General features: G+C 43.8%; 1 protein-coding gene across 1 annotated transcript in view; it reads left to right on the forward strand.

The window, feature by feature from the left end:
- LOC126456182 (delta and Notch-like epidermal growth factor-related receptor) overlaps window positions 1-13,325 on the forward strand; it is a 554,374-nt gene that overhangs the window by 453,600 nt on the left and 87,449 nt on the right. The window contains exon 9 of the mRNA XM_050091938.1: window positions 10,447-10,589. Coding sequence (XP_049947895.1) covers window positions 10,447-10,589 — 143 coding nt within the window. The remainder of the gene's footprint in view (window positions 1-10,446; window positions 10,590-13,325) is intronic.

Consider the following 13,325-nt stretch of genomic DNA (forward strand, 5'->3'; position numbering starts at 1 on the left):
GTGTACAACATGCTCTACATTACACATATACCGCCTCGCAAGATGATAGGCAAGATAAAAACATATTTCAGGAATTCGGCCCTTACCTTAATTCTATACATTCGTTAACACCGAATCCGACAAACATGACAGAGGCAGCTAATAACGTATGGCAGATTGACAGAGGGCGGTGGGGGGGGGGCGGGGTTTACGAAACACCCGAACTGCAGATTGCTCTAAACCTCCCCAATTCCACAAGGGAAAAACGGACCACCCAATTCACAATAACCATCTTCTCGCGGGTGGGCAAACGGAGAAGAATGGTGGGGTGAGCCCAAAACAAAGCGGCTGGTGACCTCACCAAGGAAACAAGAAAATTTTAACAAGTGAATGAAACAACATGTCTCCAATCACTTAACTTCTAATAAACTGCGATTGCTGGCGAAGACATGGCGCAGCACCCCCAACGCTCTCCCGAACCGTTCGCTGCCAGCCGCTTCAACGGACGCAGGAAGGCGCGCCGATCTCCCGTCGCACGGCGTCGCAGCTCGCACCGGCCAGTCCGATGTCGTGGTTCCGCTCCTGTTGCTCTCTTGTGAATCGCGAAGCCACTACCCCTTTCTCTACGGCGCTGCCCCCTGGACTCAGGTGGAGACCTCAAATGCTCCGACGCTCAAGGCGGACAAGCCATCTCGTGTCTCAGTGCGCGACCAACCAACCAACCAATCCAACCGCCAAGGACGGTTGCCCGAGCAACTCGAGCGGACTGGCAGCCTAACATGCAGACACAGATGAAGGAACTGAGTCCCGACCGGGCGACCACTAGCTATGTTCTGTTACTGGCGGAGTGGCAAGACTCATTTTCTGGCTTAAAGTTTTATCCAAAAGACAGACATACTCGCACTACGACGACAGACAGACACTGACTGCCCCAAACTGAGCCGGCTGACCAACTGACTAGACTCAGCTTGACAGGCTGACAGACTCCCCCTAGCGAGCTTATAGCGCCCCTAAAATGCACGTGAACTTGCAACCTTTTTCCTTTTCCACCAGAGGGAGACACCAAAGCTGCGATTTCCACAGCGGCGCCTCCGCCAGAAACGGAGGGCGACTGCTTCACACTACGTGCTGCGGCGCGCTCTTCAAAACAGCAATTTTTACCACGGCTCCCATGGATACGACCATCATGATGATGTAAACAGAACCTGGATTCATCCGAAAAAAATGACGTTTTGCCATTCGTGCACCCAGGTTCGTCGTTGAGTACGCCATCGCAGGCGCCCCTGTCTGTGATGCAGCGTCAAGGGTAACCGCAGCCATGGTCTCCGAGCTCATATCCATGATGCTGCAAACGTCGTCGAACTGTTCGTGCAAATGGTTGTTGTGTTGCAAACGTCCCCATCTGTTGACTCAGGATTCGAGACGTGGCTGCACGATCCGTTACAACCATGCGAATAAGATGCCTACCACCTCGACTGCTAGTGATACGAGGCCGTTGGGATCCAGCACGGCGTTCCGTATTACCCTCCTAAACCCACCGATTCCATATTCCGCTAACAGTCATTGGATCTCGACCAACGCGAACAGCAATGTCGCTATACGATAAACCGCAATCCCGATAGGCTACCATTCGACGTTTATCATAGTCGGAAACGTGATGGTACGCATTTCTCCTCCTTACACGAGGCATCACAACAACAACGTTTCACCAGGCAACGCCGGTCAACTGCTGTTTGTGTATGAGAAATCGGTTGGAAACTTTTCTCTTGTCAGCAAGTTGTAGGTTTCGCCACTGGTGCCAACCTTGTGTGAATGCTCTGAAAAGCTAATCATTTGAATATCACAGCATCTTCTTTCTGTCGGTGTGTCTGTAGCACATCTTCGTGGTGTAGCAATTTTAATGGGCAGTAGTGTATAAATTAGATACAGTCTTTTGCGATTGTGTTGAAAGTCTTACAAGGGTACTCCGTTTACTCGTTACCACGCATTTCGTCCGGATTTACGATACATGCAGTTCTTGGTCATAAATTAAAGAGACTGGAGTTGCTCTCTACTAAATGTACGGTTCGGTAGTTTCGGTACAGTACATGAATAACGTATTACATGATAGGATTACCGGTAGTATTGGTAGCATTGGTAGAGAAGGGAAAATGAACGTGTGTAAGAGCAAATGGGAAACGACGACTTCTCTTTGATCTTTGTTTGCTTCTGTGTTTGTTTTGCACATAATTAAAACTGAACATATTTTAGCGTAAGTTCACTGTGTATTCTATAACCTTAAAAAGTGTAAATTGCATTTTATAGGTAATAAAAGTCAGTTAACCACATAACTTGTGCGATCGTATGTAACCAAAGCAATTACTTTTGACGCAAGTATAGTTTACATGCACAAATTGTTATCACTAATGAGGGTGACACACCTACTAACAGAAACATGTTTTATATAAGCTCGATGAAGTACTGTAATGGTGTTTGATATTTTTTTGTTTTGTGGCTGTTTAATGTTAAATTTTTCTTTTGAGGAAGTTGCGTTCCTAGAGCTATATGTAAATCTGTTTATCGTTTTTTGATATTAATGTGATATCCCTCAGTTTGACGTTACAAATCAAGAAGTTTCGAATAAAATCTGAATTAAGCATTGACAGTTTCAATTTTTCTATAAATACTATATGCTCTTAACTAACAGTCAGGGAGATTACTTTGTAGAACAAAATTGTTCCATAGGTTTCACTGCGTTTTAGATGTCGTCGCTTAATTTTTAGATGGTACACCGCTTCCGGTTTCCAGCAGATTCTAGTAATAAACTGTTTCACGTGCGGACAAAGCGACCAAAATGAGTTAATGCCCGATAGGTATGCAACGCACCTAACGCACAGGTAAAGCGGGAACAATTTAGCAGACCATGGCTGCCGGCCGAAGTGGCCGTGCGGTTAAAGGCGCTGCAGTCTGGAACCGCAAGACCGCTACGGTCGCAGGTTCGAATCCTGCCTCGGGCATGGATGTTTGTGATGTCCTTAGGTTAGTTAGGTTTAACTAGTTCTAAGTTCTAGGGGACTAATGACCTCAGCAGTTGAGTCCCATAGTGCTCAGAGCCATTTGAACCAAGACCATGGCTACTACGAAAACTACCACAGTCTGCACTTAATTATGGTACTCTAAGGTAGCCTACAGTAGTTTTACAACTCTGAAAGAGACAGAAGTGGGAAATACAGACGGCCAAGTATTCAGGAAACTATGTTTGGTGTGGCTTGGGTGAGGCATGAGCCGTTCATGTTAGCTTCGTTTTCAGGCAGCGGCTGACGTCGCAGAAAGATTACAGAACGCCATTCCAAGTGATAATAAGGGCGATGAAGGTGACGTTGTAAGTCCTTTCATGCAATTACATTAAGCCTGTCATACTAATTTGACTCTTTGCTGGTCAATAGCGCTTAGAATTTAATGTAGTAACTTTACGCGCTTATCCAAGCGTAGTCATCAAACACTATCACCGACCCCAAGTAATTGAAAAATGGATTATTCATCTCCCATATTTTTAGCCTGCTTCTAGCTGATGGTATTTCGTCTGGCCTGCGTGCATGCCTTTTGAGCATCCTTGGAATTTGCTATCCCACATATATAGTTCCAGCCTATCCACGTTCTATAGTTCTACGAAATCGTCCTCGTGCTAGGACATTATACATACACACACATGAACTTACTGCGTCTTTGACCCGGTTATCGGATCATTTTCGTAACACATTTTATGTCAATCACATTGAAGAAACGATTTCTCAATTTGAGCATGCGTGTTCCTTTCTGACACTCTCACAGCCTAACTGCCGGCGCCACCTCGGTTTACTTGAGAGCCCGCGGCCCTGGGGTGAGGAAGCACGCTTCTGACGTTTGAGCTAACAAGGGAACCTCCCCATCGCACCCCCCTCAGATTTAGTTATAAGTTGGCACAGAGGACAGGCCTTGAAAAACTGAACACAGATCAATCGAGAAAATAGGAAGAAGTTGTGTGGAACTATGAAAAAAATTAGCAAAATATACAAACTGAGTAGTACATGCGGAAGATAGGCAACATCAAGGAAAGTCTGATCCCAGGAGCGCCGTGGTTCCGTGGTTATCGTGAGAATCTGTGGAACGAGAGGTCCTTGGCTCAAGTCTTCCCTGGAGTGAAAAGTTTACATTCTTCATTCTCGCAAAGTTATGATCTGTCCGTTCGTTCATTGACGTCTCTGTTCACTGTAATAAGTTTAGTGTGTGTGTGTTTTGCGACCGCACCGCAAAACCGTGCGATTAGTAAACTAAAGGAAGTGCCTCTTCAATGGGAACCGAAAACATTTGATCACAAGGTCATAGGTCCACCGATTCCACCTCAGGAAAACACGTCTGATATATTCTATACGACACTGGTGACGGCATGTGCGTCACATGACAGGAATATGTTGTCAACCGACCTAACTTGTACACTTGGCGGATGGGTAAAAAGATTCTTCTACCTTGCCCGATTCAGGTTTTCTTGTGGGTGTGATAATCACTCCCGAAAAAGTTATGAAAACATAAGAGTTTGTCACAGAAACTGCAACAAATGAAAGCAACAGTTTCACAGTCGCACAGTTTTCCCTGTGCTCTGTCAAAACATATGTTTTTAACGTTTTCAAATTTTTCCGTGTGTAGACCGTCAAATCCTGCACATGTCCAAGCAAATCTGAACATGTCCTGGATTTTGGAGAGCGAAGTTGATTATGTGCGAGTGCCTGAACTTTGATAATCGTCTGAAAATAAAAAATTAAACTCTTCACTCGATGAACAAAGAACCTCTCGTTCTGCAGCTGCTCACGCTAACCGCGGGACCACGGGCACTCCTGAGCTCACGCTCTCCTGTATGTTGCTTATGTTCCACATGGACTACTCAGTTTGTATATTTTGCTTATTTTTTTCATAGTTCCACGCAACTTCTTCCTGTTTTCTCGATTGATCTGTGTTCAGTTTTTCAAGGCCTATCCACTGCGCCAACTTATAACTAAATCTGAGAGGGGTGCGATGGGGAGGTTCTCTTGTAAGTACAGCTATTGGCATGGTACACACGTGCCCTTTGTTTTACATTTTATGCCAGTCTTTTGCACTTTTGGGCGTTCTGTATTAATGTTGGACCATGCCTCTTTAGGCAGTTTGTAGTTTTAGTGTGTTTCGAAGAAGGCGTGGTTATCCGCGCCGAAACCTAGGCCAACATTCGGCTTCTATGTGCAATCGAGGGGAATTCTTTATAATTATTAAATTATTCACGATTCCTGACGCGCTGCAATATTAAAAGTTCTCATATGTAAAAAGTAATTTCGTGAATCTCCGTAGTTAATACTGATGCTTCTGGAGAGAGCAAGGAGGACTGTCTCCGACTTGTCTGGTCATCAAAAAATGTAGTTCCTGCAGGTTTCCCAGTATTTTAATTAGCCAGAACAGCATTTTTTCGTCTTTTTTTGACCATTCCATTTGTTTCTGGATCTAAGGTACCTGTCCTAGAAAACCATAATTTATTCTGAATACACGTTTTACAGGAAAATAATCCTCAGCATTTTTAGTTATTTTAATGCAAACGTTGACGTTGTGCATTAAATTATTTGCACGGTGCGACATTACAAACACTTAACAAATACGCCACAATGAACTCAGCCCGTGGATGATTTGGATCGTGGGAACTCCGTCTATGACTAAAGAATCACTGAGCCTGAAAGAAAAACATGCCGAGCCTTACTGTCACAATCGCGCTCATATTTGTAATCTTTGTTAAAAATTACTATCACAGCTATTTTTGTCATTTTCAAACAATTTTATGACAGTCATATTGTGACAAATTATTTTTATTTTCGTCTAAACTTATCATCTTCAGGTAATTTGACCTACCTGACGCAAATATGCGGTCCTTTTTGTATGAGTTACATATTGTTTTTCTTATATGAAGTCTCTTATTTTGAAATTTGGTAAATGTCCTAATATTATCAGACACTATTAAGTATAATCGTATGTACTTCTTGTGTAGCGTTTGCATTACCTTTAGATGGTAATCCTGGGTTCCTGCCTCTTCAAACAATGAAGCACATGACATTGCATATTATTATCAGACACTACTTGTTTCGCCAATTGGATATTTAACTTCAAGAAGAAGTATAATACTAACATTATAAATCAGAAGTCTTTATTGTCTAGAAAACATTATATATTTTTTCTAAAACAGAGAAATGATAAGTTAGACCAAAATATTTGGCTCTGTTGAGCCAATAATTAAATATTTCGATCGTGTAATACATTTAAGGCGTCTAAGGCTGAGTTCATATGCGACATTCTCAAGCTCTCTTTTTGTGAGGTGATCAGGTACTTAAATTATAAATGAAAATTATGAATTACCTCTTCAAAATCATATACATAAGTACATTTTAAAGTAAAATTCCATAATACAGTCTCGATGACAACAGGAGTTTATTTAGATGGGCAAACGGTTTCGGTCTATAATTTGGTCCATCTTTAATGTGTATGCCCCATAATGGCGACTGAGCAGTAGACATCCGTGTTCTTACGGGTATTCCTCCTCCAAGCGCCACCAGTCGTCATCATGGGGCTTACGACTTGAAGATGGTGTAAATTATAGTTCGAAGCCGGTTGCCAACATAAATAAACTCCTGTTACCATCGAGACTGTTTTTCTAAATTTTAATATCTTATACCGATAGCTGTTAACGCTCCATTAATAGAATCCTTTCTAAAATTTATTTCTTAAAGTAAGTTATGCATATCATCTCAATGTAAGGCAACTGTTCAACCAGAATGGCACATTGTACGAAGGGAGATCTTACTCTGGGTTTCCTACACACACACTTCTGTTGTGATATATTTAACAGATGTGTCATCAGTGTGTGATTGAAATGGCGTGGCAACTGGAAACGTAACGATACAGACGTATACACAGCGGGTTCTCGAATGACTCCATGAGCTCTTTTCTATCGTCAAGGAATTGAACGACTGCTAATACGTACATCAGAAAAAGTTTAGCATCACCCCGGTTCCGAGAACTCTGAAGACAGATGTTGACTGTGGATACTGTATCACAGACACAGTCCCTTTGACCCTTCAGAGATGTCACTAGACCCGCCCAGAGATGTAAACAACCGTGCATGAGCAGCACCTATTAGACAGAGGGGGTCCGACAGCCGATCAGTTCCAGTCAATTCAACAGGAAGGAGGTACACGGCTTGTGTTGTCTGTAGTTCAACCATGCCTAGACGGTCAATACTTCGGTTCCATCGCGTCCGCGTTGTTACTTTGTGCAAGGAACGGCGCTCAACAAAGAAAATGTCCAGGCGTCTCGGTGTGAACCAAAGTGATGTTGTTCGGACACGGAGGAGATACAGACAGACAGGAATCGTCGGTGACATGCCTCACGCAGGCCGCCCAAGAGCTACTACTGCAGTGGATGACCGTTACCTACGGATTATGGCTCGGAGGAACCCCGACAGCAACGCCCCCACGTTGAATAATGCTGTTCGTGCAGCCACAGGACGTCATGTCACGACTCAAACTGTGCAATAATCAGCCGCTTGATGCGCAACTTCTCCCGACGTCCATCTTTGCAACCACGACACCATGCAGCGCTGTACAGACGGGCCCAACAACACGCCGAAAGGAACGCTCTGGATTGGCATTACTTTCTCTTCACCGATGAGTGTCGCATATGCCTTCAACCAGACAATCGACGGTGACGTTTTCAGAGGCAACCCGGCCAGGCTGAACGCCTTAGACACTCTCGAGCCAGTGCAGCAAGGTGGAAGTTCCGTGCTGTTTTGGGGTGGCATTGTGTGGTGCCGACGTACGCAGCTGGTGGTCATGGAAGTTGCCGTAACGGCTGTACGATACGTGAATGCCATCCTCCGACCGATAGTGCATCCATATCGGCAGCCTTTTGGTGAGGAATTCGTATTCATGGACGATAGTTCGCTCCCCCATTGTTCTCATCTTGCGAATGACTTCCTTCAGGATAACGACATCGCTCGACTAGAGTGGCCCGCATGTTTTCGAGACATGAACCCTATCGCACATGACTGGGATAGATTGAAAGGGGCTGTTTATGGACGACGTGACCCACCAACCACTCTGAGGGATGTACGCCGAATCACCGTTGAGGAGTGGGACAATCTGTACCAACAGCGCCTTGATGAAGTTGTGGATAGTATACCACGACGAATACAGGCATGAATCAATGCAAGAGTAGGTGCTACTGGGTATTGGAGATACAGATGTGTACAGCAATCTGGACCAGCACCTCTGAAAGTGTCGCTGTATGGTGGTGCAACATGCAATGTGTGGTTATCATGAGCAATAAAAATGGCGGAAATGATGTTCATGTTGATCCCTATTCCAATTGTCTGTACAGTTTCCGGAACTCGCCGAACCGAGGTGATGAAAACTTGTTTTTGATGTGTGTACAATCGGATCGTTGCTTACAGAGGCTTCGCTAGCTATATTGCAAAATAGTTTCGCGTATGTGCGTGCCTATGCAGTGTAGCGCCGCATTCAATAAAAATTTCTTCGCATAAGATAATGAAGTGTAACTAAATTTTGGAAGTTGTCTCGTACTATTGCAAAAACCCTGACAGGATCATAATACGCGGATGTATCGGGTTCTACAATAAATATTAAGATCGTATTACATATTTAAGTTGTCTAAGGCGCTTACAACGCAGGTGTCACAGCCTCATGTAGTATTTGACGTAATCCAATACTCTAATTATTAACCATCTACATCTACATCTACATGATTACAATTCACAATTAAGTCCCTGGCAGAGGGTTCAATGAACCACCTTTAAGCTACTTCTCTACCGTGCCACTCTCGAAATGTGTGTGGGAAGAACGAACACACAAATCGTTCCGTGCAAGCTCTGATTCCCCTTGGTGATGACTATTTCTCTCTATGTAGGTGGGCGCCAACAAAATACTTGCACTTTCTGAGGATAAAGTTTGTGATTTAAATTTCATGACAATGTCACGTCGCAGGAGAAGCGCCTCTGTTTTAATGACTCTCGCCCCAATTCGTGTATCATATCCGGTACTATCCCACCCCTATTTTGCAATAATACAGAACAAGCTTGTCCATCTTTGAGCTTTTTCGATGTTCTCCGTCAATCCTGTCTCATGTGGATCCCACACCACATAGCAATATTTTAGAAGAGGTCGGACAAGCATAGAGTAAGCAGTCTCTTTAGTGGCCCTGTTACGCTTTCTAAGTGTTCTGCAATAAATCGCAGAGTTTGGTTTGCTTTCCCCACAACATTATATATGTGATAGTTCCCATTTAAGTTATTCATGATTGTAATTACTAAGTATTTAGCTCAGTTTACAGAATTTAGATTTGTGTGATTGATCATGTGATTAAAATTTAGCTGATTCTTCTCAGTACTCATATGGATTACTTAATACTCTTCATAATTTAAAATTAATTCACACTAGTTGCACTATACAGATATTTCGTCTAAATCATTTTGCAATTCGTTTTGATCTCCTGGTGACTTTACACGACAGTAAATGACAGCATCAACTGCAAACAGTCTAAGAGGGCTGCTCAGATTGTCTCCTAAATCGTTTATGTAGATCAGCAGCAACAGAGGGCCTACAACGCTTCCTTGGGGAACGTCAGGTATTACTTCTGTTTTACTTGATGACTTTCTGTCAATTATTACCTTTCTGACAGGAAATCACGAATCCAATCAGACAACCAAGACGATACTCCATAGGCATGCGGTTTAATTAGAAGTCGGTTTTGCGGAAGGGCGTCAAAAGCCTGCGGGAAATCTAAGTTTGACGGCCGCTGTCGGTAGTGCTCATTACTTTGTGAGAATAAAGAGCTACTTGTGTTTCACGAAAGCAACATTTTCGCAATCCGTGGTGGCTACATGTCAATAAATCGTTTTCTTCGATGTGATCCATAATGTTAGAACGCAGTATATGTTCCAAAATCCTACTGCAAATCGACATTAGTGATGTGTGTGTGTGTGTGTGTGAGTGTGTTTGTTTCTGTGTGTGTGTGTGTGTGTGGGGGGGGGGGGGGTAATTTAGCGGATTACTCCTACTCACTTCTCGGGTATTCGTTTCACTTGTGCAGCCTTGAAGTCTTAACCATTAGTGTTAATTGAGTATTGAAAATTGTACATTACTGACAAAACCCTGAAACGACAAGTTACAGGAACAAAATATGTGTCTGTATCGGGTACTTCATTAAGTATCTAGATCGTGTAATACATATAGGGTGTTTAACGTGGTTACAGTTCAGGTGCTACAGCTTCTATTACTCTTAATGCGAGATAATGTAGTACTCAGTACTTAGCTATGTAGGTGAGTTGCAATTGAGACACGTCAGTCTTTGTACTGTTTGTGTGGTCTAATCCAAGTGTTTCGAGGCAGCGCGCTAACAGGCGATGTGGCGGTGTGCCGGCAGGTTTCACGGGCATGAACTGCGAGTACGAGTACAACGAGTGCGAGTCTTCGCCGTGCATGAACGGCGGCACCTGCACGGACCAGGTGGGCCGCTTCTCGTGCGCCTGCGGCCGCGGCTACACCGGCAACAGGTGCCAGGTCAAGGTGAGTGCCCCTGCTGGCCCGCTGCCCGCCACGCGCACCGTGGCCCACCGGTATTGACGCCCAGCTCACGGTTATACTGCTGGGGGAAGGTCTACCTCCTGCAGATGACGGCTATTTCACTTCTCTCTATACTACATTGATAGCAAATAACTAAATTTTGTGGAAGAACTTGAGCCTTCGATACCGATCGTTGTCTCTGACCCATGACGTAGTGTGTGTGGGTGACGTGATATAAGTGTGGGATGTTGCTTTGTTTTGATTTGGGCGCTAGTAGAATCAGCTGATGGTGGGGTTTGTGATATTGGGTTTGCTGATGGAGATGTGGATTGTAATGATACGGGAAGGTTATTAAATCTACAAGTATTCGAACAGAAGATAATGATATTTATTGTGTTCACTCTGTGTCTGAACAAGTACTTCGAATGTTCCTTTGGTATTATGTTACAGTTAAATATTAGCTATGTAGGCAATGCTGTTCACCACTGAGGGTTATATGAGACTGTGACAGAAAACTAGATACAAAATAAAGAAGATAACGAGCTCATGCTCCTAATCAGTCTGAGCTTAAATTATCTGTGATTGTCTTAGTAACAAGCATAAACCGTCATTAAAATGTACATGATCTTGGAGTTGAGTGTCGATACATCTTTCGTCGAGAGGGGAGAGGTCGATGTTGTGCCTGATTTTATCCAGACACATAACGTAACTGTCATGTACTTGTCATGCGTGTCCGTATTCACGACAGTAGCCAGCCAAACCCTGCAGGCAGAAGAAAGACACTTATGCAGGGCATTCGATGCGGAGTATTTGATCACCCACCACACAGCCCATACTTGACTATATCGATCTTCATCTCTTTGCTCATATGGCTATGAGCACATGAGGACAGCATTTTGGCACAGACAAGGAGCTGCAGGCAGCGTCCAGAATTGGCGGAAAGCAAAAGCCACTGTCTTTTATGATGAGGGTATCCGGAAGTTTGTATCAACCTACAACAAATATCTATGTTGGAGCGGCGACTTTGTAGAGAAGTAGCCGCTAGCTCTAGCTAAATTTTGAACATAAAAAGATTTTTGTTTTCACTGTGGTTGCCATTTAAGATCTTGAAAAAAAATAGGCTGATTTCCAAGAATGTTTGCCTAACGAATCCGCCGGTCCCACAGGATAGATATCGAACATGCGTTCTAAATCGATCACGCGACTGTGGTGGCGGGAGTTATGACGAGTGTTTAGTGTGGTCGCTGCAGCAACGACAAAAGAAGAATGTTGATTACGATACTTGTAATTACGAAGGGAATAACTAATCTCACTCGTCACCGACGTTGTCGTCATGAGCAAGTCCATTTGACGTGTTTGCTACGGGAAGCATTCCCTTCTTGCCATAACCTGGGTAGACTCTGCCAATGTCACGCAAAAATATGGGTACAGTGTCAAATGCGTCAACTTTTCATTGCTTCCGCAAGTTACGGAAATACAGATACTGAAGCAAGTAGAGTTCGTCCATTTCTCCTGAATTCCCTTCTCTTTTAACGGAAAATTTCATGGATTTCCACAGCAGGATGTTCTGAGTGTGCACACTTGGGTCACCGCAAGACACAAACCCTACAGAGTAGTTGACGAACTCGTGGTTGAATTCCTCTGCTTTCAGTGACTTGTAGAACTGAATGCCGTCTGTAATCGCTTTACTACTGGCCATATAAAGTGCTTTATCGAACCGACTAAAGTTACCTTCTCTTTGGAGGTCACTCTTACCACAAAGTACTCTCGGCACTCTCATTCTACGCCCCTGAATGCCCAAATATGTTTGATTTCATTTTTTTAGTCGTACTCTCTAGTTTTTCCTTCTTGCTCGACGCGAATCGTCCACTTCAACAATTTTATTTGGTCCACGTATCGGTATACTGTCGTTCGTCACTATCACATAACAGACTTATCTGCAAAACCCGAAATAGTTGCGCACGGTGTTGGTAGGTAAGTCAGTTTCCGATGCTGTTACTTCCAGGGTGTAATCCCTAATTGAGCAAGATACAAAAATTATGCTGGTCTGGATCGATAATTTTGAATAGTCAGACCATGTATTTTTCCTTATAGTCTTTCGTTTTCGTTTAGCACAGCTTCCACAATGAAATTGTGTGTGACTGGGGCCTCCCGTTGGGTAGACCGTACGTCGGGTGCAAGTCTTTCGATTTGACGCCATTTCGGCGACTTGCGCGTCGATGGGGATAAAATGATTATGATTAGGACAACACGACACCCAGTCCCTCAGCGGAGAAATATCCGACCCAGCCGGGAATCGAACCCGGGCCCTGAGGATTGACATTCTGTCGCGATGACCACTCAGCCCCGGTAGGGGGCGGACAATGAAATTGTAAAGATATTTCACTATCAGAATTCTTCTTAGGAACTTTTATAGACTTCACCCCACCGCTGTCTACATAGTCTCTTCTTTCGTCATCCGGTATTAGTCCATAACTGCGGAAAAAATTCAAACACTTCACATTACATGAACTCGGAATTAGATTCTTCCATACCAGGCAATCGGCCGCAGAAATGTCTACGACATCATACATCCGAACTCTCTACCGACATAAATCTTATGCTTCCATAGTAACTTACAAATAATTTATCATAACTCCCGCCATCACAGTTGCATGATCGATGTACAACCGCCGCGTTCGATATCTATCTTGTGAGGCCCGAGGCTTCGATAGGCAAACATTCTTAGAAATATGCCCT

Source organism: Schistocerca serialis, chromosome 1 (genome assembly GCF_023864345.2).
Source record: "Schistocerca serialis cubense isolate TAMUIC-IGC-003099 chromosome 1, iqSchSeri2.2, whole genome shotgun sequence".
Taxonomy (NCBI): Eukaryota; Metazoa; Arthropoda; class Insecta; order Orthoptera; family Acrididae; genus Schistocerca; species Schistocerca serialis.